Source organism: Brachionichthys hirsutus, chromosome 20, assembly GCF_040956055.1.
Source record: "Brachionichthys hirsutus isolate HB-005 chromosome 20, CSIRO-AGI_Bhir_v1, whole genome shotgun sequence".
In the NCBI taxonomy this organism is placed as follows: Eukaryota; Metazoa; Chordata; class Actinopteri; order Lophiiformes; family Brachionichthyidae; genus Brachionichthys; species Brachionichthys hirsutus.
The window spans coordinates 3,657,427-3,683,942 of record NC_090916.1 but is presented as its reverse complement, the minus strand read 5'-3'; the positions used below and the strand labels follow the sequence as shown (position 1 = coordinate 3,683,942).

General features: G+C 43.4%; 1 protein-coding gene across 1 annotated transcript; it reads right to left on the bottom strand.

Moving 5' to 3' along the window:
- Positions 1-228: 228 nt before the first annotated feature.
- Positions 229-23,271, bottom strand: LOC137909483 (A-kinase anchor protein 7-like). The gene is made up of 10 exons (XM_068753945.1): positions 23,169-23,271; positions 22,280-22,438; positions 21,877-22,031; positions 21,144-21,280; positions 20,062-20,222; positions 17,782-17,894; positions 17,018-17,064; positions 16,802-16,902; positions 2,672-2,707; positions 229-599 (listed from the first exon to the last, which is right to left on the bottom strand). The coding sequence occupies exons 1-10, from the start codon at positions 23,218-23,220 to the stop codon at positions 379-381; spliced, it is 1,182 nt and encodes a 393-aa protein (XP_068610046.1). The 5' UTR covers positions 23,221-23,271; the 3' UTR covers positions 229-378.
- Positions 23,272-26,516: the final 3,245 nt, after the last annotated feature.

Sequence of the window (26,516 nt, the reverse complement as noted above, 5' to 3'; positions counted from 1 at the left end):
GGTCACGGAGAGTTCTGTGCGTCTCTAGGAGTGCTGCACTTGTGTTTCCTGGGTTTGTTGTGCAAACATCCGGGCCACCGCTGAGCGGCGGCTGCTGTTGGATGCAGGGAACCAGAGTTAGTAAGATAACTAACAAGCCTAGGCTGACCTGTGGGGGGGGGGGGGGGGGCAGTCACCTAGCAATGAAGTCAAGCTACATGATCTATTTAACTAGAGCAGTGACACGCTAGGACAGATGGGTGGGTAGCTAGCATGACTGGCTAGCCATTACAGTTGGCTGGGTCAGGCTTCGCTCCCCAGGGCTCACCGACTCTTCGCCCGGTCAGCCAAGCCAAGCCCATCCCCCCCCCCAGGTCTCTGTGTCTCAGTCCAATGACATCACTTCCTGTTGTCTGTAGTGGAATTTGCCGTAGTGTCCGTCTTGGTTGGCGTTTCTTCAGTGTTTCCCGGGGGTTGCGCGGCTGTGGCATTAGGCCCACCTCCATTCTGTAGTGTTTCCCGTTTGTATTGTTGCAAAGCGCGATTGACAGCATCCTCGACCAATCGCCTGCTAACCCTCAGCAGCTCCGCCTCATCAGGCTCAGACCGGCGACACCCACCTGAGAACAGGTACGACAAAGCAGAATGGAAATGTTGACACTACAGGAACAGACCATCAGTCACACACAACGCATGCATGATTGCACACACTTGTTCCCTTAAACTTTAAGGGAACAAGTTGGTTTTAGCCTTATCTTGGTTAAAGGCTTAAACCAAGATAATTAAAAAAACATTATTCACGTTTTGCTTTTTTATTTTCTTTAAATGTGTCTAAACATGCAGAGATAAATAAAGTAAATATACCAATATTCCCCTGGAATATTTTTGAAATTTGGCATACTAATAATACAACAGAATACTGAATGCAGTATTTGAAAATATATTGTTTCTGATGTTTCTGGAAATAAGGTTGATCATGTTATCACATCAAACTGACTCTCCTAAATGTGGTTCGACAGCATCTTATCAATAATATAACAAAAAAAAAGATATAAATTCCTTCCCACTGCGTTGGTTCCACTAAGGGTTGGTCTCTCCTTAACTACTGCATGACATTTAAGTAACTACGGCTCTGCTAGTAACCAATAACACAGACGATACGCAGCACCAACATTCGGTAGGAGTCGAATCGGACAGACGCAAGGTGAGCTGGTAAACAACTCATGAACGACGGGTAAACAGACGCGTCGCACAAAAGAACCGGCAGCAGAACCTCGCTCACCGACCCACGCAAAGATTACTGCAGTATTTCACAAACACACTATAACCACCCCAACATTTCATTATCAAGGCCAAGCGTAAAATCCCTCAGCTAATCTTTTAAATCCCACAATCCCACAGGACCCAAAGCTTGGTTTGTATCAAGGAGCAGAGTGATGCTCCATTATTCATTACAGAAAGAGACGGCGCATAGAGCGGAGCAAGAGGATGACAGAGGGCTGGTGAGGTCAGAATCAACACTACCTCCCTAAAGGTGCCATGTTTTAACCGTTTGCAACGCTATGGGATGATATTTTATTGAGCTTTGAGAGTCTGTAGCGCGAGTTAAACGGCCCATCATAATGTTTCACTGATTTACAAGCCAAAATGAAGTAACGCACACAATAAACACCACAATCTACCTTCAGCACACAAAGTGCCCTTGAGGTTTGTCCCAGGTCTTATCAGTGTGCATCTGTTTCAGAGGCTAATGGTCTAACCTGCCGTCTGCAGCGTTTCACCAACACCACCACGCCAGGGGTTTGTGCTATATGGCAAACATTCAGCCTGCAAGTGGTATCAAGAATGTACAAGACCGTTCTCCACTCATACCACGTGCACACATCACCTTACAATACAGGCAATAATAGATCGGAAGATTATATTCAGTTACCTGCAGCCCGTCTCAGCTTGAGTCAATCGTAGCTCAGCAGACAATGAAAATATAATATGTGGAACAACATCCTAATATGGCGGCCATTTCTTATACAAATAAAACCACTAACCACTTAACTAACTTATGAAACTAAAGCGTGTGTGTGTGTGTGCTAATGAAGATGGAACCACAGCAGTATGTAAACATGTTAAACACATTTAATGTCATCCTAATAGGCCTTAATTTTATGTACACAATAAAATAAATACCAAAGCAAACAAAGAGTAAATATTATCGGCTGATGCTAAAGAGACGGCCTCGTCCTTGGAGCCTGCAAGTGTTGAGAAAACACAAGGCCAGTGAAAGCAGGAGCTTCAGGAATCACTTCCTGTCCTCTTCCGGACAACACGGCTTTCCTTTGGGTCCCTCAAGTTACTGAATTCATGCCGATGTGAAATTAATACGGATGAGAAATATGATATCAGCAGAAAGGAACTGATGGTCGACTACAAAATAGGAGGGAAGTACGCCTCGACATTCGGGAGATTTGATAAGAATTTATCACAATATTACTGTGACTGCATGCGATTTCAGAAAGATATTCAGATTAGATGATATAATCAAAGCATTTTGGAGGTTGCTGAAAGTAATCAACGTCAAATGTGCAGTTTGACATTCTACGGATGCAGGTTCATCACGCAATCAGTCGTAGACGGTGTTTTAATTGGACGACTTTGATTCTGATTGCTGTCATATGGTATGAATAGGGAAACATACTTGAACGCCTCACATGGAGTGAGTCCTGAGACAAATCTGCAACACAAGCACAAACATCAAATATTAAACAAAGACACACACACACACACACACACGGATGCTGCCTGAATTTCATGCACTCCTCAAGCTGTGCTGCACATAAAAACCTCTTTGTCGACTTCCGCAGGGTGATTTCAAAGATCATGGGCAGCATGAGGACTAAAAGGGATGCATATATATTCTGAGGAAGCGCCGAAAGACAAAACCCACTCATCAAAAAGTGGCATGACGCCGCAGTGCAAAAATAGCACATATTTATGCAGCGTTTATGGCAGAGATCAGCAAATGAGATAAACATTTCTAGAGAATTAGTCTCCTTCACCTCCTTTAGGAATCCACGTTGTGACCAGACATCAACAGCTTTTGGCTTGTCAAAGGTCTCTTCTGTGTGTTTATTTTTATGATATGCCTTCTCAAACTAGCCAGAACACTCAAGGTGTTGATTACAGTCGAGCTGCAGTAAAGCTGCCCTCTGTCCCCGTTCAGCACACACTGATTAACGCTACTCACCGAGGACGGAACGCTTCCACAGCTGCACTTATCTCCGTCTGAGACACACACGCGCGCACACACACACGCACACACGCGACAGAAACTCACACACCTTCTCTCACAGTAATTAATTCATTCATTTCCCTTAATCTACCTCCAACCTCGTACTTTTTTTTCCTCTTTCTACTTTTTCTTGCTAGCAGTGTTGCCATGGTGACAGGATGAGGGCCAGACAGGAACTTGAAGTTTACAACAACGCCGGAGGTTTTACCGACTTCCATCAAGAGGGTTTGTTTTTTGGCAGGCTTCGCTCTCGTCTTCCACAAAGTGTCCTCCTCCCTCACATGTGTTGTTTTTTCTTACGGAGCAACCTTCTCCTCTCTTCCACCTGACTGACTTTTTTCTTTGCCGCTCTGACTCTCATCCCGGATCGTTTCTCCCTTATCCGTTTGTCGTGTCCAAGAATCTCTTGAAATAACGCTGTCAATTTCTTTAACGTTTGCTTCTGCCTGCAATGAGCAAAACACTGGAGTGGATACGAGCAAATGGGAATCCCTGAGAACGAAAACGATTAAGGAGTTGGGAACTTTAAACGGTGCAGAATGACTGGATTCACTTCGGCATTCATTACATTAAACTCAGGCTCGACCTCTTTCACTGGGATGCTAATTTGCACACAACCATATTAAACCTCTTAGCCATATGGCATTTACCAAGCCAATTAGTAGATTCTAGCGAGACCTGTAGGGGAAAAGGGATTAGCATAGGATGCACCCGCTTCTCTGTCCGAAAGGAATACCGCAAGGCTGTGTCTTCGGTGAGTTCTTACATTTCGTGGACCGGTCACAGCTGGGCTACCGCTTTGATGAGCTGATGCTGATTCTACAGCTAACAGCTAAAAGAGGAGATAAAGACTTTATATCTTAGATAATGCTCATTGGTGGAGCTCTAATTATCATGATAGCCGTTACATACACGACAACCTAGACAATGAAGACAATAATTTAATTATATAAAATGCACATTTTTTTATATTAGCTTTTTATCCAAAGCACAAGTAATTACCATGGCAACAGGGTTATATATGTTAAAATAATGTTGAAAGGATACAGCTTTAATGCTTACATGTTCCAATTCAAAACACTAAGAGTTCTGGTTCTCTATTTTACCACGTTCAAATGTTAGCATGCTGATGTCACTGAGCTAAGCAGTAGAAGCTCCACCTGATGGCTGCACTTTTACCGACAGCCTCTTTTTTCCACTTCCTCTGTGTTCACGTCTGTTGTTCTGAGGATTTGTTGCCACAGGTTAGAAGTTTTTCATGTATAGATGCAGCGTTTGGGATTAGCCTCATACGAGCACCATCTACCTCTACATCCAGATGCAAACTAATCATCTCTTATGAGGTCTTCTCACTGCAGAGGAACTGATCTCACAAAAGCTCTGGCCGTTTTTAAGCAAAAAAAATAATTTGTAGTAGCTTACCTAACAGGAGAATGAGGACAACACATAACCGAGTCATGGATTGATGAAGAGGATGAGTATGAAAAGCTGGGGAGACTAAAGAGAAGAAAGACTTTGATACAGTGGAGGAAAGAGAGGCTTATTGCACAACATGAAAACTCCTAAACGGAAGTTTGAAGCACAGAAAAAGCCAAGGAAAAAATGGATCTGTGGCCGTTGATAGAGATGAGGAAGACGAGGACAACGAGGCCGACAGAAGCTGTGCAGCTGGAGGGCAGAGAGCCGATCTTGGACCGGTTTACTGAGGAAATACCAGAGGCTGCTTCAGTCATGAGACGCAGTACTCACAGCAGCCCAGTGAACATATTTATACTCACTCATATTGAGGTTACTTACCCACTAACCAAGATTATTATGCACACGTTGTACAATCCAGGAGAACACAGCCTAATGAAAACCGACGCGGGAGGCAATGCGGCCGTCCGCTTAACGAAAGGTCGGGTGTTCGACCCCCAGCACCCTGCAGGTGAACATATTCAAGTATCCCTCAGCAAGATACTGAATCACAATTTTAGCTCCACAAGCACCTCTATGCGCACGGTTCCTCCGGGATGGGTCAAACTCTGTGTAATTCTGTATTCAGTATCTCAGTGGGAGTTACAATCTGCAGCTCTGTACCGGTAATAGCTTCTCTTTATACAACACTTCCTGTAATGCAGCTTGCATTTGTAATTATAAAGCAGAGGGCAATAACAGTTTTCTGACAATCCATCCCGTAGGATTCAAAGAGTCAGTGCCCGGAAACCTACAAGTCGACTTTCCTCCGACAGCGCACTGATGGACAATTTCATGCCTGACAGTCTCCTCCGTTAAAAGGATGAACACTTTCAGGGCTCTATTCTTCACAGTTACTGAACCTTCAAAGAGCTATGGTGAGGATGATGAAGGCTGCAGCTGGGCCCCCCCCCCCCGGACTGGCTGGGGGGTGAGACAGCAGGAGGGCGTGATGCGCAGCCGTACGGCGGACACCTCCGTATGACACTGACAGGGAGACGACAGAGTCAATTGATTTTTCAGCCATGAAATGAATGAGAAGCAGCTCGGGTTTGGAGCCCGAGTGTTACGACACTCAAACAACATGCCAGACGTGTTTATTCACACAAAGACCGTGTAGTCCTATTATTCATTCAGCGAAGTACCGGGTGCAATATGTTTTAACTTTAGACTCTACAGACACTAACCGTGCACAGCTGCTCTGCTAATATTAGCTCCGAAGGACAACGAGCTGGTGTTCAGTAGGTATAATCTTAGATATAATATAAAATATTTGCTCAGGCCTTCTTCTAAACACTTCCATGGGGATATAAACTCAATGCCGAGCTGCATGCAGGCGACTTAGCTCAGTGACATGATGTCATCTGGGAAGTAAGCACCGATGCTAAATATTCCAGAACTGGACTGAAAAGCAAAACAAACAAACAAAAACAAACCGCTCAACATCCGGCTCAGAGGACGGACATCGGATGGAGACGTTAAACCTGAGCAGCCGGGGAGAGATCGAATTAACAGCCCGGGCTCTCCGGCTTGAAATGACAACATGCGACAATAAACGCACGCTGGGCTTTGATTCGACATCATTTCTGTGCCTGGTTGCTAATGCTAACGTACCACAGCACAACTAGCGATAACCGAGTGCCTATCGGCTCGTCAGAGCCCTGCTGAGACTCAACCTGATCGAGAGGGTATTTTCTACAGTGTTTCTCTTCCTCTTCAAGCAGCACAAGAATCCACAGGTCATTCCCCTTTAGCCTCACCCATTTGTCGCCCCCCCCGGACCCAAACGGTCTTAACTAGCGTTACTTCTGTTTCTACTTGCTGCCAGCGCCTTCATTCTGACACAGGTCTCAGACAGCGATCTGCACAATCAAAGAGTGGAGACAAAAGCAGTAAAGAAGTCCACTAAATAATCACTGCTTCCATTTAATCTCACAAGACAAACCACCAGCGAAGCATCAGGGCGCAGCTGTGTCTCCGTCCTCCATATCAGGACATGACCTCAGGGCAAAAGCAGTCAGTATTCGGGTTTCCTGCTCAGTGACTCTCACTCAGAGACAACTGCAGATCTGTAGAATGTTAGGACGGGCGCTACGACTGTCAGCGTTTCAGGGATTTAGATTTCGTGCTGAGTGACTGCTGCATCGGAACGGGAGGGATTTGCAAAGAGAATCAAACTAAAGCATTGAAAGAAAGAAACCCTGGCAGAGGATTGATTAGGGGAAAAGAGGATGGATTAATCAGAGCTGCATGGCTCTCCTCCCTCCTCCATCCCTTCCTCACATGTCTGCTGGGTTTTCCAGCGCTCTCATTCTTGATGCATTTATTTTGTTTTGTTTCATATTAGTTTATAAAAAAAATTGTAAAACATTTTTCATTTTCTTGAACCTTCACAGCTATAAACACATTTCCTACCAGAGTAATTGATTAGTAATCATTACAGTTTTCCAATGGATTTTTTTTTGATGTGGCTATATCTGGATATCTTTGGATTTCTGGACTGAAATTTGGACGGGAAAAGGTATCCAATTAGGAGTAGATGCATCCTGCTGTCACTGACGGTTAATACCGCCACACTAAATTCAACCACTACATCCCAATCTTAATCTATTTACATCCACCGATAGATTTCAGTGGAACTTTGCAGAGGTCGCCATTGGACGGAGGAGAGGTTCTAGAATGAGGTGGATCCAGATCCAGGAACTTATATTTGCTTTCTTTAACACTGATGATGGAAATAACAACAACAACAAAAATTTAACTATGAAATTGTACGGGGGTCTTCCACCTTTGTGCCTTAACCCATCCTTTTTGGTGTTTTAGTTACTTCTCTTTCTTTTATATTAATCAAAAAATAAACTATTCCTGATTTATACACACATTAATTGACATAGGAGAAAAATAATTCCTGTTCAAGTTTTGTCTTTCCTTCTGTGAGGCGCACACACGCACACACACACACACACACACACACACACACACACACACGATGTCTGGGTATCACCTCCTCTCCTCATCCTTTGTCTCAATGTCACCATCTCTCTGTAAGAGCATTCCCTCCAGCCCCCCCCCCTTATTATTCATCACTCCCTACGTCATTATTGCCTCTTTCCACCCCCCACCCCCCCACTCCCCCCTCTTCGTACTCAGAAGTAGGGCACAGTGGCTTGACTGTTTATAGCAATGCAGCTGCGAGCAGGGAAAGAGGAGCAGGACAGATGAGAGAGAATGCAGGAGAAGCTGCAAGGAGCAGAGGAGTGCACACACAGTCATGTGTGTATTGTAGCAGTATTTGTGTCCTTACCGTTGCAGGGCGAGCAACACATGCCCCCCCCCCCCCCCCCCCCCCCGACACAGACACACAGCACCTATTTTCAGAGCTGCCATTTCCCCTGGTGCCAAAGTTGGGATTAATGATCGTGCTATTATAAACACACTGCACAGGCCATAAATGATTGAATCACTTTATTACTTGTCGAATCATTAATCCAACCCAGCAGCAGTGGCACGAAGCCGCTGTAACTTAAAGAGAAAAAGATGTTTGTTATCATTATCTAGACGTTCTATTCTGAATGGAAATGATGTGAAAACTAAAATCATTTCATTTGATTTAAGTTTATTTAAATGTTAAAATGTATCGACTTTTCTGGACTCTTTAAACCATTTGACGTTGATCCGCATGAAAACAGTAAAAGAGATTCAACTGACTTTATTTAATGTTGAGGATATGAGTTTCAATGAGAATAAGTAAAAACCCATCAACCAACCAACAACCTACCGAAAACCCAAACAACAATCCACCAACCAACAAATCAACAAAAGGCAAACTAACCATTCACCAATGACTTCATCAACCCAAACAACTAAATCTGGATTTTCCCCATTTATAAAAACAGCAACAACCTGTCACGCAATCATAAAATATGCATTCAATTCACTCACCACAAATCACAGTCATAAAGGGATTCGATATGCACTATAATGCAAAATGTCTTCTGGATCTGATCTAGAATGAGGTCAGGAAAAAACCTGAAATTTTAACGTTGAAAACTCAATTTATGGATTTACAAATTGGTTAAAAATACACATCAACTCTGATTCACTTTGACTTTTCATGGTTGGTGTATAAAGATACCAAGAACAATTTAGAACCTTTTGATGAAGATCCAGATCACCATGTGGAAGGTGTGAATCCAATTAGGAGGGGAATGAGCTGCTTGGGGGAGGTCTGCTCTCTCTGAGTGCTTTTCTACTTTAAAACTGTCAACGCTGACGACCAATTCTTTTCAAATGGAGCAATTTGAGTCATTTGGTGAGCGAGAGAAAAAGGAAATCCCACAAAAATCCACCAGTTTCACACAACTCTGTGCATCAATCAATGCATGAAAATATAATATATTATGTTTTCAAAAATGGCCTTTCAGGATACAAAGATTTAAATACACGAGTTTAAGTCAGGAACGGTGAAATGTAAAAGCCACTTTTATTAGTTTTCAAGAAATCTATGATGAACAGGGAGAAGTTTTTAATCTTCGGAGGCATTAATAATCAGATATAATCAATAAAAGAACACACTTCAAATGTGTGTGAGTGGCCCTGCGATGAACTGGCGGCTTGTCCAGGGTGTAACTCTGCCTCCCGCCCGTTGACTGCCGGGATAAACTCCAGCCTGGACCGGGAGATGAATGAATGCAGAGGGCTATAATCAGACTTAACAGAACTATTAGCACGGCAGCTATTTCAGCGTGGAAGAACATCGTTCCTTTAAATTAGACAGCCACACTCGGACCCTCGACAGATGTGTGGAGGCGCTCCCACGGAAACATCTGTCTGTCGGTCACAGACACTCGGAGACACAGACGCTAGTCGTTTAATGACCCGCAGCGCACCGTCGGCGCCTTCCCTACAGTCCCTCTGCAAACACAGCACTACTGAGTATCAATCCAACTGCTTTCTTCAACAACACCCCCCCCACGCACGAAGACGGGAGCAGGACACTTACTGATTTTCTCCTCCGCTTGGGAGAAAGGGAAGCAGCACAGTTGACCCATGGCGCCTCCTTCCCTCTCCCCGATACGAGCCCTCTTTTTCCGCTCCCCCTTTTAAGACAGACAGGTGGGGCGAGAGTCCTGCTTCTCCCCCCTGTCTCGCCCCCTTCTCTCTCACCCCCTCCTCTCTCTCAATGGATAAATGGACCCATCGATGATGGGAGGCAAGAAAAATACAAATAAAGACTCCCTTTGCCTCCTTGCAGAGCAGAAAAGACCGAGCAAGTCAGCAGACGGGGGAAAAAATGAACGGGTGTCTCCTTGCTCTCGCTCTACTTTGCAGTGGCACACAGAGAAGCGCGTGTGTGTGTGTGTGAATAAGAGACAGACAGAGAGAGAGGGGGGGGGGGGGGGGTAGTAAAGAGGTGTGTAGGAGAAAAGATAAGATTGCAATCTTTAATATGTGTGGGACAGTGGAGGAGGGATATGTATAAAATAGAGTGCGTGCATGTAGGGGGAGGGGGAGGTGGACGCCAGGCTCCACCTCCCCCTCCATCATAGCGGTCGTTGAATGGTTGGCATCTGCTGCCTGGATTACTGCATTTATTTCTTACCATGTCACAAATTATATTTAAATTTGGCCAAATATCAGAGAATAGAACCAAAATCGCTTAAAATCCTCTGCTGAATATAAATAAATGTCAAGGTCAAGCATGGATTATTGTTCAATGGGCGGGGGGGGGAGTCAGTAGCTGTAAAAATACAACTTCAAGGTGAGGGTCAATGGAAAACTGATCCTCCGGATCAGGAGGAGGGAAGTTTAAAACTAGAGCACATTTCATTTCATCTTCATAGTCATTTAAATGAAAGGTATTTAAATAATGACCCCGATAGATGTACTCCTGATGGCGTCAGGCCAGTTCAGGCTTTTATTTCTCTGACTCAACCTGGCTTGAACTTTGAATTCTTGGAACACAGTTGTAAAATAATGCAAAAAAAAAAAAAAGATGCAATAGTCTCCTCTGAGCATAAGACGGTGCTTAGGGCACCGCCGCCTGATGACGGTGATAAAACTTCATGCTGCACTTTGTTGGGCTCTGGGGAACCGTTCTTCTTACATTTTATAGACTAATGTAATCATCTCCATTTAGGGACAATTCTTGGAAGGTCCAGCCTTTATAATTGTCATATCCTGACATTTTATTTCTTGGCGTCGTTGAATAAAGATCCTCTAACCCCGATGGTCCTCAGGCGGAGCGTCTGGCAGCACGTTAGCCCTGATTAACAGCTCCTTCTTCTGACTAAGGCAAGGAAAGGGAAATGTTTTGCTTCATCTGCTATTCTGTTGGTGATACCGACTTGGGCGTTCCAACTGAGAATTTCATTTCTGACGGGCGGCTTTGGAACACAGTCGAGGGCTTCGTTGGTCTCAGCGAACTTTTTTTAAACCAGAATGTTGACAAAGCTGTGATTTTTGCCAGCGCGTTTCGTTTCGACAGTAAAGTTTTGAGTTGCCGTTTAAAATCGGGATTTAAACGGTGCCGTATTTTTGTGAACGTATTGGTTTTAGTAAAACACACAGCAACAGGTCACCGCTACATCGTACTGATACGAACACCATGCAGCGTCGCCGCACGAACCGATGAGGGTGGTGGATAGGTGAATAGGAGACTGTTTGGAGCACCCCCCCCCCCTCCGCTGATGAGCCCCTTCAGTAATACAAATGAATCCCCCCACCAGCTCCAGATTGTCTTTCTGCTACTGCGTGTGCACCAACGTGAAGAGGAAGCTCCACTCTTCAGGGCTAATGGAGGATCACAAACGAGGGCTGAACGCGATGATCCAGTGAGATGTTAAACACACACACGTCCACTGACAGTACCACAGCAAATACACAGTACTGCATTACTACTGCATCACGCACTGAGCTCAGCTGTGAAAGGAGACAGCAGAGCCTTTATCCAACAGCAGCATTCAGCTCACAGCTGCTACTTAGCAAACACACACACACCCACACACACACGCAAGCTGGGATGACAGCTATTGGTAAGGCGTATTGTTGTTGGTGTCAGATATTGTCATGGACACACACCTGCACACACACAGATATTATCTAATTGATATGCGCTCTTTAACTGCAAATCAAACTATTGTTACTCTTGAAACCAATGAATCGGAACCAGGTATTACATAAACACGTACTTTTACTGCACACACTTCTTCCCTGCAGTGCAGATTATTACCGCCTTTGATGTTCACACTATTAAAGAGCCACATCCATAAAGAGCGCTGACGTGGTGTAGCTGAAGGTCGACTCGTGTTTGCCTCACGCCTTGATCACAGGGCAGATTACGGACACACACACAGAAGAAAGACAACCGTGTGCTGCAGATACCAGGAGTCCAGTCTACTCTGCTGACGTGGCTTAGTGATTAGCATAATAAGTCATTAATTACCAACGTGAAAAACAAGGAATGAACATAACATGATGTGAAAGCACAGAAACTAGCCACTGTTTGTTAAAATTAATGTTGTGTGACAAAGCCTGCTATTTCAGCGCCACGCAAGCCCCGCCTGCTGCTGGGATTTATTCAGAACTGGCATCAATATACTTCACAATTGTAAATATACACAAGTCAATCCAATTGTGCAAACCTACTCCTGTGCTGAAGCTGCGGTATAGTGATCTTCCATTGCTATTACGGTGTTATTACATGCGCATATGGCCCGTTTTTTCCTGGTTGAAAGGATAAGCATACAATCACGTACTTCAGGGCCGTGGGAGTTTTCGGTTCTGTTCACTCCTGCAGCTTTTGTATTCCTACGGTGTCTTTGGGCTGCATTAATTACATGCCGTTCCGTATCATTTTCCCGCTAACTTGATTGTTACCCCCGGCGAGGTTATGTTTTCGCCTGCGTTGGTTTGTTTGTCTGACTTTTAGCAAGACTACTAAAAACATTTTGGACTTGGATTAGTTCTCTAATTTCCCCGAGAACGACGTTCCGACTACTGCCTGCAAAATATTTTTTTCTGTGCTGCGGGAAAACAAGTTGGAGTTGCGTGAATAGTTTCAGGACTGATCAATGCTACAATAAAATATCTACAGAGAACCACACAGAGACACAGACGGAAAAAGCCTTTTCAGTTGATTCTTATTACTTCAGACGAGACGGAAAAACCCAGAGGGACTATTGTCCCTTTCAAACCCCTTCCTCCTTCCATCTGTTGCTACGCTCTAGCGTTACGCCTGTCCAGTCCTCCCCATCACGCGTCTCACTGCGTCTTTGCTTGACCCACATCGTCCTCCTCGGCCTGCCCTTTAGAATCGAAACGAATTTTCTCATCTGTTTCGCGCTGCTTCCCTCCCAGACTATCTGCTTTCCTCATCTTCACTGCCCAATTCTACAGCTTGTATGAGGCGAATCCCCCCCCCCCCCACCGCTTCTCCTTTCATGTCTAATCTCACTTTTTCCTTGCTCTGTCCTCTCCAATCTATAAAGTCCTTCCAGCAGCAATCTGCTGAGTCACTGCTGCTTTATCAACGCTTTCTACGCTTTGTCTTTTCTTGTCCGGTCTTCTGGACCTCGCCCAGGCCCTTTTCTCGTCATCCCGGCTGACGCGTCTGCTTACCGTTTGTCAGATGTGGGAACCAAACAGAGATTAGATACCAGCACAGGTTTAGTGCTCGTGCTGAGTGCTGTTTTCTACATTTTAAGATGATTATTGAGACTTGGACGACAGAAACAGAAGGGTGGAGTTTGTAAAAAATGACCCACTTCTTATTTCATTACATGTATGAACTGCAGGCGGTTGGAAGGGAGCGTCCTGGGACAAAGCGGCACCAATATGACCGCCATGATTATAGATGCGTGTGACACAACCTGTTCTCTCACTTCAGCAGCCTGTAAAGATGTAATCAAAATTGTCAAAAGTACAGGTGGGTCCTTTTTTGTCCGGACGCGAGGCGTTCCAAAGTCTGTAATGGAACGCCGTCATTACGGCACCGCATGGGATAAACCAAGTCAACGACACACCAGGCTGTTATTGGCGGGTCAGAATGGGACGGGCAGGAGCGCTCACATTTCACGTGATACACATCCGGTCAGACGAGCAGAATCTTCAGTAAAAAAATAAAATAAACTGATCTGACTTTAAAGATTCAAAGTGAAAAACTGTCTCCTGCGCTATTTCAATGTAAGAGTACCGCCCCCCTGAAATAGCAGCCGTCATCATGTTCCTACATTATGGAAGAAAATGAGAATTCGCTGAACAACAGGAGATGCGGGAACCAATTGAAGATGACATCATCAAGCTTACAGTAAATTAAATGGACAGATGGATGACTTCATGATCAGGATACACGACAACCTTCACCCAACATCCATCCAAGTTCATTGATAGGGATTACATTTTAAATGGCCATCTCCAACCATTACGGCACGGTGTTGAATCATTTCTCTACACCACATCTTACAATTAAATCTGATTCAGAAACACAACACAGACAGAATTTAGCCCATTATCGGCTTCCAACAAGAAAATGAGCCCAATCCATGAAAAGGGAAGAGCAAAGCAGCACCGATCCGTCCCTCAAATACCAAAAGGTCACAGAGCAGCAAACTGTTCCTCCGTTCGTGTGTGTGTGTGTGTGTGTGTGAGAGCCGCTTGAATCTGTGTGGATGAGTTTCTGCATGTAAGCTAGGATGCACTCTAAATACCACGAGGCCATGACAGCAGCTATACCGGCTGGAAGAATATAATCTCTACTTAACAGACATGCTGGAAATGTCACAGCGGCCATTTGTCAATTCAGCATCAACACACACACACACACAACAGCGTGCACATGTGCCGGAATCGAACCGCCAACCACTCGATCATAGGGCGACCCACTCAAACCACCTGCGCCACAGTCGAGTGACCGGACGACAGTTTTCAGTGAAGTAAACAACAAACGACAGATATCGGCCGGATGTCATCAGCAGGACAGAAAGGCATGAAGAACAGCCTGTGACTGCTGTGAGGAATACGATTAAATTAAAAAGGTGCTCATAACTGCTTTCAAACGCCCCCCCCGCCCCAGTGATCAGGAAACAGACGTACTGTTATTATTATCAGATCACGTTTGCAGCCATCTCTGATATCGTTTTCATGTCTTTGCTCTTGTGTCGTATTTCTGGAAAAAGTTGAATGGTCGGCCTTTGCCCTTAGAATTCGGGGACCTCTGCTAGTAAATCACATTTGCTGTTACCACAGCAACCAGAAGTGGTGCCACCAAATCCGCCAGCGTTGAAAGCTTGTGCGTTACAAGAAACGCAAATATAAAAAATATACAACAAAAGCTCCTTTCTTGTCACTTCACCCTTTTTTTTTTCAACCACCGATGTCTGTCCACACGCAAAACCTGCTGTGTATCAGGTTCTGCAGTGGATTATGAGATTAACACATGCACACAGATAATCAGATAATCAAACATTGACTACTGTGCACGCCCGGGTAAAGCAAGCTGAAGCTTTATGCTCCTTGTGAGAAACGTAAATGGAAATACGCACCTACTGAAAATGGAAATAGAGCTGCCCCCTGATTTAAATGATTCAAGCCATGAGAAAAAATCTCCACTGAACTGTGGAATATTCGACTGGATTCTTTACCCCCCCCCCCCATCGTTGTCCATAACGAGTTCTGGCTTCATAATGCAGAACTCTACGACTGCCTCTCGTCAACCAAAGGCTTTCAAGGCCAAAGTCAAGAAACACATCTGCATTGCTCTGCATTTAATCCACGAGTTCTTTAATTATCTCCACCGAGGAGGTTACCGGTATGTTTTCACCGGTTTAATATATATAAAAGAAATATTACCATTACCTCAAACAAGGTTGGAAATGGGAATCTTTGCATTGGTTAATAGAACATGGATGGAGAGTTCAGTGGAAAGTCGGCCTTCACACCTACACCATAGTATCTAAGGGTGCAAACATGGCTTAGCATTAGCTACAAGCTGGAAAGGAGGAAACATGTAAAGCGAAGCGAGGATATGTCTTCCTTCTTACAAGTAAAGAGGCTGAATGCTTCAGTCTTCTTCTGAAAGAGTCGTGTCTGTAAAGCTTATGTAACTTAAAAAGCTCGAGGCGACACGCGCATCAGCGCTGAAACCCTCCACACGGCCACTCTGCTGCGGACAGGACAGGGTGACCATCAGCGCTTTATCCCGCCTCCCGTGCATTTAGGCGCGCACGCCTGGCCGGGAGGAACACTGGATGAAAACGGGAGCTTTAAGTCGACGAGTGTGAGGCGAACGCCCCGCCGCTCCGTCTCACACACCGACGCTCTTTGTCTCAGCCCAGTGATCCGCAAAACATTGTGACAGGCAGATTCCACTCATGCCGACAGCAATTAGTGCAGCGACACAATCCTGGGAGTTCCTGCCAAATCCACCGCTTCTTATATCTGCAAGCATTCATGTGCCGATCGAGATGGGGGACAATAAATTCTTAAATAATGGCAATAAAAATGATTATTTTTAGTTTAAAGGTTACACGCAGCATGTAACCTCAGAAAAGGACTCCAGTTGTAGAATATTGAGCCACCAAAGGTATAAAATCAAGCCTTATTTAAGATGGTCAGTTTAATCTGTGGACAATTAAACCGATCTGCTTATGAAATAACCCTTTGAACATTTTCAACTGATATAAAATACTCAGTTTGCTGCAGAGCAAACCATCAATTCTGCCTGACTGACTTCTACCCAAATCCCAAAATCCTGAAGGTCATCATCTGGAGCTAGAATAAACTGCTCAATACCAAGGCTGAGCAGCACTAACAGCCGACTCATCATTTGTTTAATGCGCTCATCTGATTTGTGCCACATTTAAACAGAGTCATATTAAACTGAGCATTTCTATTGTACATTTTTTATCTTTAAATCTTCCAGCTACACCATCCGGCATCCGCAGTGATTTCTACCTGCCGCTGAAAGCACATCTCCTACCACCGCCGTAGCCATGGAGACCTACGACTCCGGGAAACACACTGGCTTAACGTGAGCAGACAGCGTCCTCTAATGGCTGGACACGGAAACGCACGCGTACTCACCCAGCTGGAGTGACGTCTCGGTGTGGTAATATCCATCTCGCTGCTTCTTTTTCAACATGGAACAAAGATCCAGCCGCTCAACGGTCTGGCCTCCGAAGAACCTGAGACGGAGAGGAAACAAATGCTATCCAAGAAAATCTACGGCCATCTTTTATCTGTTGGTATTATGGGATTGGATTATTTCCTTATATATATATATATATATAAAGCACCTACTGGTTAGTATAGCTGGAGAAGAGAGCTGGGTCCACACGCTTGATACCCTGAATAAAAGCAGGAAAATAATGTTATATAATGTACCATGATTATCACACACACACACACACACACGAAGACGAGGTTGCCACGACGCAGACAGCAGGCATGACAAGATGTCATCCGGTGTTAAAGAAACTAATGATTGGCCTCTTTCCCCGACATTCTTATTGTAAATAATAATATTTATCATCTTAAGTTCAGCGTTTACTTTTACTGAAATATAACCGTTGTTCTACACCATTTTTCTGATGGTCTTTCAGTCTCTTATTTTTTTACAAACCTGTTTGATGCACATGTATATTAGTATATAGTATATATATATTAGTATACACACACGGTCCAGGAAAGGCAGACTTCAGTATAATCGATTATTTCTAGAGTTAAGCCTCGCGCTTGCGTGAGAAATACCAGTAGAAATTGCCAGAAACTGTATTTATGCCTTCAATTTGTCCTCTAATACTACTACTGTACTTTCGACTTGTCCCTGTCTCTCCTCTGGACATGTCCAAACCATCAAAGTCTGGTCTCTCTGACCTGGTCTCCAAAACGTCTAACCTTCACTGTCCCTCTTATTGCCTCATTTCTAATCCTGCCCAACCTGGTCACTCCCAAGGAGAACCTCAGCATCTTCATCTCCTGTCTTTTCCCCAGAGACACTGTCTCTAAGAATATAACATAAAATACCCATCTCCACTTCCTTGTGTGTGTGTGTGTGTGTGTACCTGAGATCGCAGTTTTGACGCCCTCGACAGCTTCATAATGGTGAGGTGGGGTTCAAACCCACGACTGTCACCTTGCAGAAGACCTTGCTCTACGAAACGGCTCCGCAACCACTCTGCAACACACAAAGGGTTAAAAGCACCCGGAGGTTTATAAAAACAATCACTTTCAGAGTGCTGCACGCCCATCTCTGTTTACCATGTCATCATGTCAATCGCCATGAATTAACTTTTATCAAAGCCACACTTAAAACGTCAGGTGACAGAAACAGCGACTTTAGTCTGCGTAAAACGAGGGCATGGACACGCAGACGACCTCCAAGGACGGACACGCAGGGACAAAGACCGACACACCGGCAGATGAGCTGTAGAGGGAAACCACATTTATTTTTAGAAGAGGAGCGCTACAAGGAGAGAAAGGTTAGTAAATAATCAATAACCGTGGTGAAGGGAGAGGCGAGGCCAGAGACCTCCATCGCTAACAACACGGACCTTCTGTTGCTGCCATTTTTAAAATGTCAGACATCAACAAAAGTCTAAAGAGGATGAAACCGCTTTTCATCCAACTTTTTAATGTTCTACTGCGAAGGGTTTCCAGTGCGTACACATCCGTGTATTTAAATGCAGCTGTTGTATTGCTGACCGGCCCGTTTACCAGCTCATAAACGTGTTCAAATCATGAAGCAGTGGGTTTTTAAAGTATGGCCACAATTCACTGTGCAAAAAGTCAAAATGAAACGTGGGTGGCAAAAACCTGCTGCTATTAATACACACTCAACAGAGACCGACTCCAGTGTTTGGGCTGATTGTGCTTGATTGGGGCAAGCAGGGAGAGTCCGCTTTTTTTTTTTTTGATTAAAAAAACAACAAGAGACCAAAACAAATGTTGATGCATGTTCTGTGTCTCTAAAGGAGAACAAATCTTGCATTGCTACCACTCCCCTAAAAGTGATCTGGAAAGCTCATCACTGCACTCACATCCAGTATTCGGACTGGGCAAAGCTTTGCATGCAATGATGTGCTTTAAAGATAAACCTGTTGGACCGGGGAGCTTCATCTATCAAAAAGATTAATTGATTATATTTTCATTTCATATAAAGCGCTGAGATTAAAAGACTTTTAGGATTTGTCTCAGCTTAGCCCCCACTATTATGGCACTATCTGCTTGAGTCTGAGCGGTCGACGCGTGTTAACAGCTTAAATGCTGCAAATTGTAATGCTGAATGAAAAGCGGCTGCGTGTTCAGCCGATCGAACATGAGGACTTAGGAAGAACACTTCCGGAGCTGGACACAAAGCTCCCCATTTCCTGTGGCGTAGATGTGCACAAGAACATCGCTGGATACTTCAGAGTAGAAGTGGTTTGTGTTGAGCTCATTTACATCATACATGTGTGTGTGTGTGTGTGTGCGCTACAAGAGCAGTGCAGCAGCAATCCTCTTAGAAATGTTGGCTTCATGTCGCTGCCAAAGGCACACACACAAATACATGCTTGACACGTTAGAAGCAGAAAAGCTAAATTCACAAAAGGTGCAGACGGGAGATGGTAGAACAATCTATTTCCAACACAACCCATGATATTCTTTTACTCCAGCCTGACCAAGCAGTTTGAAAACTCTAATGCCTGAAGATTTCACCAAGATCTGTCTGTCTGTCACCTTTTGAGTTATGTTGCTAACAAACAAACAAAAACATAACCGCCTTGCCGGATGTAACCAGTAAAAGTATTTTACATTGTTTAAACATAAGGTGCACTGTCGACTCAAGAACTGACAACCGTTGGTAGACGATGTGTTTTCATTTTAATCAAATCTGACGCCCCTGATCTCATGCAGGACAACAATCCAGCCTGAGGTTGACACATTTTACACCGGACTGACGTTCGCCAGTTCACTCCAGGACAAACCCAGGTCCTGCTTTCCCCCCCCTCCTGTCCTAAAGCCATCCTTTCCAACCTCCCACAGAAAATACCCAACGACAGCGAGCATCCACTCAGCTATTATAAAAGGCAACAAAGCCTCCGACCAGCTGCAGGGCTCCTCTGCTGACCCTCAAGTTCAGCCGCCGCCCCACAGGGACACGAGAGAAGGTCAAGCATCGCATCGACGTCCTCTCATGAAATGCATCTCCTCGCGAAGCGCGAGAAGCACTTAAATCTATGCGGCGAAACAAAAATGGGAGTTTTACATTTACGGTGACGGACAGATTCAAGTGCCGACAGAGGACGGAAGGAAAATGAAAGGAGGACACGATGAGAATGAAAAAAGCTCAGTTTGTCACTGACCTGCCAGACTGTCCAGTTTGTCCCTGTGCTGTCCGGGGGCCAGCCCAACAAACACCACCTCCTTCCTGAAATGACCGATCCCTGAAAAGGGCAGCACCAGATCACGCCCACCCAGCAGCTCAGCCAATGGCCACGCCACCTCAGCCAGCACGGTCGCCGCCCTAAAAGGAAATAAGTGCAGAGAAATGCACAACATGCGCTCAGACACACATTAATCCTCTCTCTCAGATTACATAATCTAGTGATTAGTAATCACATAATCGCCAGCGCGATGTAAATTCAGCATTAGAATCATCGGAACGTGGATGGCATGTTCCGAAATGTGATGAGAAAAAGTCGCATTTTCTGATGGCATGTTTCCATTAAGATGAAATGGTCATTTCTGAATTACATAATCGGTGCTGAGAGCCGCGTTTCCAATGTTTTATCATCTAGCTAGCAACATTGACGACACGGCTTTGATCGGTTAAGTGGGCCGCTGACTTCTGATTGATCAGGTAAGGACTACATTCCAGCATCACTGTCCTTCCACAGTTGTTGTTTTTAGGGATCACTTCTGTAAACCTGAGAAATAGTTTACAACAATCGACCAGTTTTCTGGGAGGAGGAGATAAGGCAATACTATCAATCTCCAATGGAACGGGAGGAGCCATGGGCCCCATCCCAACTCCCCTCATTAACCCCTACCCGTCCCGCTCCATTATGTGCGCTCCCATATAGAGTAATGTGTCCCGTTTCTTTAGGGGCTGGAGGGCTAGTGGTCACCGAGACCTCCAGCCGGCCCCTGCTTTCAGACGTACTCAAAATGGAGGGGTAAAGACAGTGGTGGAAAATCCCATAATGCTTTGCAAACAGAGGCGGTGTAACTGTAAGATTATTTTTTTTCAATAAAAGACGAGCATGAACGTTATAATCTTTGCAGATAACCATAGGAATATCATTAATGTAGATGCAAATGATTATATGTTATTTAATATTTGTAAAGTACACATAAAAAAAAAAAAGAAATGTTTTTACCCTCAACATTCTCATGCAGTTTGTGCTATTTTTGACAAACACAACTTGCAGACGCATCCACTCACAGGTCCACTTGCTCCTGATTGGCCAGGTGGGCGACTAAAAGAGTGATGTGAAGAGTTGGGGCAGGGATCATGGCTCTGGCCAGTCGGGGCTCCTGCTGCAGCACCGCCTCTTGGACCTCGGTCACAGCGGCGCTGATCTGTCATTAGACAAAAGGAGTTTATTCATTAGCAGCCATCGCTAAGATTTGGAGGATGCATTCATTCACAGCATGTTTAAATATCGCTTCTCTTGTTCCCCAAACTGGCCTGGAATTGCTGGGGAGAGGGGAGATGCTTCTCAGATGGAGGAAAACAACCAAATCAATGCCCAACGAGAGAAGCTTCTTGGTCAACACGCATTAAAGGTTCAATGACGTCATCCGGGTGGAAAGGACAAATCTTTGCGGGGTTCTATTTTCCATGTAGAAGATTGCATCTAGTAGACGTTAATAAATAGACTATGGACAAGTTAGATACAAATGTTTTTCATGCAATTTCAGGTAGAGAAAACTGTATAGATAGTCTGATTACATGAAAACTAAATTATTTCAATCATTTCTGAGTACCGCCGAAAATTAAATTACCGGTAAGCTTTTGACGATATTTGTTTGTTAGCAAGATTACGGCAAACCTGTTGGATGGAAAAAATAATCTGAAGCAGCTGGGTCTTGGCCCAACTTGGCTTCCATTGAATTTGGAGAGCGACCCGGACACCCGTCTGTACATTCAAGGGAAGAGGATGGAAATTCCTTACTTGTGTGTTCGTGATAGGGATGGAGAGAAAGTAGTTGGGCCGCTGGCTCTCTTTTTTTGGTTTCTTCTTATCGGCATCCTCTTCACTATCAACTCGCCCTCCAGCGTCGCCCCTCTTCCTCTTCCTCTTCTTCTGGTTAGACTCTGAGCTGGTGACTGGAGGGAAAGGACAAGCGTACATTACATACACATTATATATATAAAAAAATATTCTGTCACAATCTCTTTCATTATCACCGCATAGGTCGTAGACACAGCCCCCCCCCCACACACACACACACAGCATTTAGCCATTTAGCCAGCAGTAAAGCACAATAAGGCTAATAATGATCACACATGCTACATTTAAACGTGTAATAAATAAAGAATTATAATTCAGTATTTAAAAATAATAAAGTACACACATCCTAGCTCCTTCCACGTGCTGGGGCTCGTCAGAGAAAACGGCAGCTCTGACATTAAATTGTCCGAAGTATCCGGTGACTTGAGCTTTTTCTTCATCCATTTCTTCTTCTCCCTCCTCACCTTCAGCTTTCTGTTCTTTTGGTTTGAGCCTTTAGGACCTGCTAAGAAAAGACATACACTACAGTAAAAACGAACAAAAAACCCACATCCTGTGCTTGAGAGGAATGTTTAATTAAGATGCACTTAAAAAAGGAAGCAGAGAGAGCAACATGGTACACAAGTTAAACTGTTAGGTTAGGTTAGGTATTCATTTATTTCAGGCAATGACAATGAATAAGTAATATGTCAATTCAGCCTGAAAGGGAGTGGGAAGAAGAAATCTTATTTAATCCCACCCCTATTTATCGTAATATATAAACATAACAAGTTCCTCCATTTCAAATCATATAAACAACAACTATAAGCACTGTATGATTTTGAAAAATACAACAAAATATCGGATGAAATTAGTTGTTTGTATGTTCAAGGTTTCATACTCTTATCAGGGCTAACCATCTAATCAACAACACTTTCTGAATGTTAGTGTTGTATATAGTATTAATGGCATAATATAGGAAGATTAACAAAATAATATCTTATCAAACTCACTAAAAAACATCACATTGAGACTAAGTCTTGCACAAGGTAAAATACTGCATAGGGCACTTAAGTGAAAACGTCTTTACTTGTGCATGAGCACAAGTTTTGGTGCTTCTTAAAACGGTATCGACACAATAACAGTGCAAACGACACGTGTGTCCACCCAGAACAACGCAGCCTGTCTTAAGCAGGGCTCTCTCCGGTCCTACCGGCCAGACCCGGTCCTGATTGTACAGCGGCTGTTCTCACCTGAGCCTGTGGAGGAGGATCCGGTGCGAGTCTCCCGTTGCTGGATCTCCATACCGATTGAAATCACCGCTGCTCTCTTCAACTCCACAACGCCTTCATCATCACCATCATCAGCTGAGGCGACCGGGCTGCCCGCATGTCAGGACAGAACTGTCCCTACAACACATGACAATTACGCAATCAGCTTAAAACAACCACTTCCAGATTGACCTAATGCCAGCTGGAGATTTTTGACTTTAATTTAATTACCTGAAGTTTAGAGGGCGCAGTCTCCGGACGGATCTTTCCCTTCTGTACATAAGACTTGTGTTCTGAAGCTAACACGGCCGAGGAGCAGGACACTGAACCACGTGATGCACTTTTGAACAGTTCGCCGACCTGCTGTTCCGTACACTTTACATTAACAGCTGGATATTTGCACTGGTATTGTAATAAAAATATATATATATATATATAAACATCTGCAACTCCCTTCTGATAAAGTTAGCGATGGGAAAAGCTCCAGCCGCCGCGTAGCGCTAGCTAGCACCTGTTGAAATGAATCTACGGGGAGCTAACTGTCCGCTGTTTGTGAGTCATGCAGCTAATTAGCAAAACTTAGTGACGAGTCCGCTCAATTAACTCGGTGACGATGACGCTGCGCGAATAAAAAGCTCCTCCGTGTCAGGAAAACTAAATCCTGGATCTGATCCGGATGAAGAACAGAGCTGGACGCGACACTTAGCTCCCCCAGGCCAGCGCTCTAATGTTGACAATAAGCTTCTAAGGCTCTCCTAAGCTGTCCCACACATCCGGTTTGGTTTTTCACAACAAAATGACAGTCTTTCCCAAATAAAAGCATCGATCAACACAAACACTTTAAAGGCAAAAAAATATCTTAATTATGCCAAGTTTGGTAAATGTCACATTATTTATTAAAATAATTAAGCAAAGGACATTTTATTGTTACTGTTACTCATGAAATAATGGCTGCCAAAACATTCCTCCATCAGTTCTAGAGAACTGGAGGCCAGTTTTAATAGTTTTCTACACTGACCGGTCATTTAGAAAAGAAAAACACAGAATTCTTTATTTCACAATTAAAATCGGTTTACAAGGGTATTGACTAAAGACAAAAAATTATATGAACGTGTTTTCATTTACAATACACATTATATATGGTGGCGTGTATTATGGCACAGTCCACTCACTGATTATAAAATGAATGAAGTTTCAGTGTTATAATTATTGATGAATAATTACAGTGGTTAATTTTAAAATGACAACATTTCATATGTCTGACCATATGGATGGATTGCTACACACACACTAGCAATTTATTAGAGGGATTTGTTACATACGTCGTGGCAACTTGCACTTTCCACAATGAGATTTTACATGCAACAGCAAAATATGGCATTCATGCTTTCAAGAAAACCTCATTTTAATCTGAATAGCTTACATGACCTATATATAGAAATTAAGATGTGGTAATACATTCATGAAATAACTGGATTCAATAGAGCATTATATGCAATCAAATAAAACTGAAAGCATTAAACAGCAGCACGGCAGTGAACAATTGTCGAGGACAGACCTGATGTTGATGCTGCAGCTGGAGAACTGAATATTGGACCATAATTATCAGGAACTCCGATTTATTTTGAAAGAAACCATTTAAGCCAATTATTTTGGCCCAACAATGTCCGTAAAGTTTGGCCAAAGTATGAATAAATTGAATACTGACATCGTAGGGCCACTATCATTATCTTATCAGAGCCAAACATGCACTGGACGTATCATTAACTTTTCTTTCTATTAATTTGATCCATCTATTGTTCTGTATGCATGCTAAAGCTAGTTTACCACCCAGCTTCACCATCCACATCCATGGCATCTTTGGCATCTTCAAATGTGCCAGTTCTGTACTCCAGCATTTTCTTCTGGATTTTGGAGACAGCTTCATCATTCTGGTGACATGTGAGAAGTCCATGCTTTGGCAAATGGAAGAAAACCTCGACATACAGCACAATATTGGCGTCAGAAGACCATGTCTTCTTAGAGCTTGTGCGCATGGGTTCAACTACGTGGTGCATCAATACCAGAATGACAGGTGTATTATCTGTGGAGAAAATAAAAGTACATGGTACATGAGAAAAATACATTCAATATTAAATTGTAACTTACAATTTAAAATCTACAAGACTGTCCACAAATAATCATAACAAATATTTACATTATAATTATTAACAATAACAACAATACATTAATTGTGCTAATTATTTTAATCATATAGTCAGAAATAACCTTGTTATTCCAATCTCGTAGAATGAAAATAGAATAGAAAAAAGCAGATGATTTTTTATGGCTTAAATATTTACCTTACCTTTTAAATCACTCAAGGATTCCTCAACATCAGACGCAACGCGTGAAGAGATTGGGCAGAAGACGACAGTGATCTGGTGGCCCTCAGACCTTTCACGAAACTGAACGTCATCATGAGACGTCACTTTTTTCATAAGTTGTTTCTGGACATTAAAGGTTTTATTAGAACCAACAATGCAGAATGTCACTGTGAAAAGAAAAATGATTGCGTAACTAGAAAAGCACTCAGAGAGTCAGACCTCCACCAAGCAGCTCATTCCCCTTCTAATTGGATTTACACCATCCACATGGTGATCTGGATCATCACCAAAAGGTTCTAAATTGTTCTTGGTCTCTTTATACACCAACCACGAAAAGTAAAAGTGAATCGGAGTTGACGTGTATTTTTAACTGGTTTTTGAATCCATAAATGGAGTTTTCAATGTTAAAAATATATTTTTTTTACTGGCTCCATTCTGGATCTGATACGGATTAAATTCGGTGGTGGGATAGAGGCCCCCACCTTACATGACTGTGTCAAAATCTATAAACATTGGACAATAATCAACCGAGATATTGATATCATCGGCGGAAGTAACTAACAGATTAATGCAAGAGCAAGAATTGAATGAATGTAACAACAGAATAAAATGTTCGTTTCAAATATCTATATGTAGTTAATTCTATAGCAAAGCTTTTTTAAACTCCTTCTGAAGTCACTGCTAAATTTAAACTTGTGACGTATATATACTGTAAAATTGAACGTATACAGTATATATACATACAACACAAACGTACTTCATACAGTATATGTACATACAAATATGTAAATTTAAACTTATATGTGAGTTTTCAGGTAAAAAGAACATTAGAAATATTGTTAAACATGGTACTGATCATTTTGCAGCTTTTTCTCACCAATCCTTAAAGATATCGAGAACGTTCCGTCATACAAGCCTACTTTGCAACAATCTCTTTCTGTGAGTGAAAAACACTACAACATTT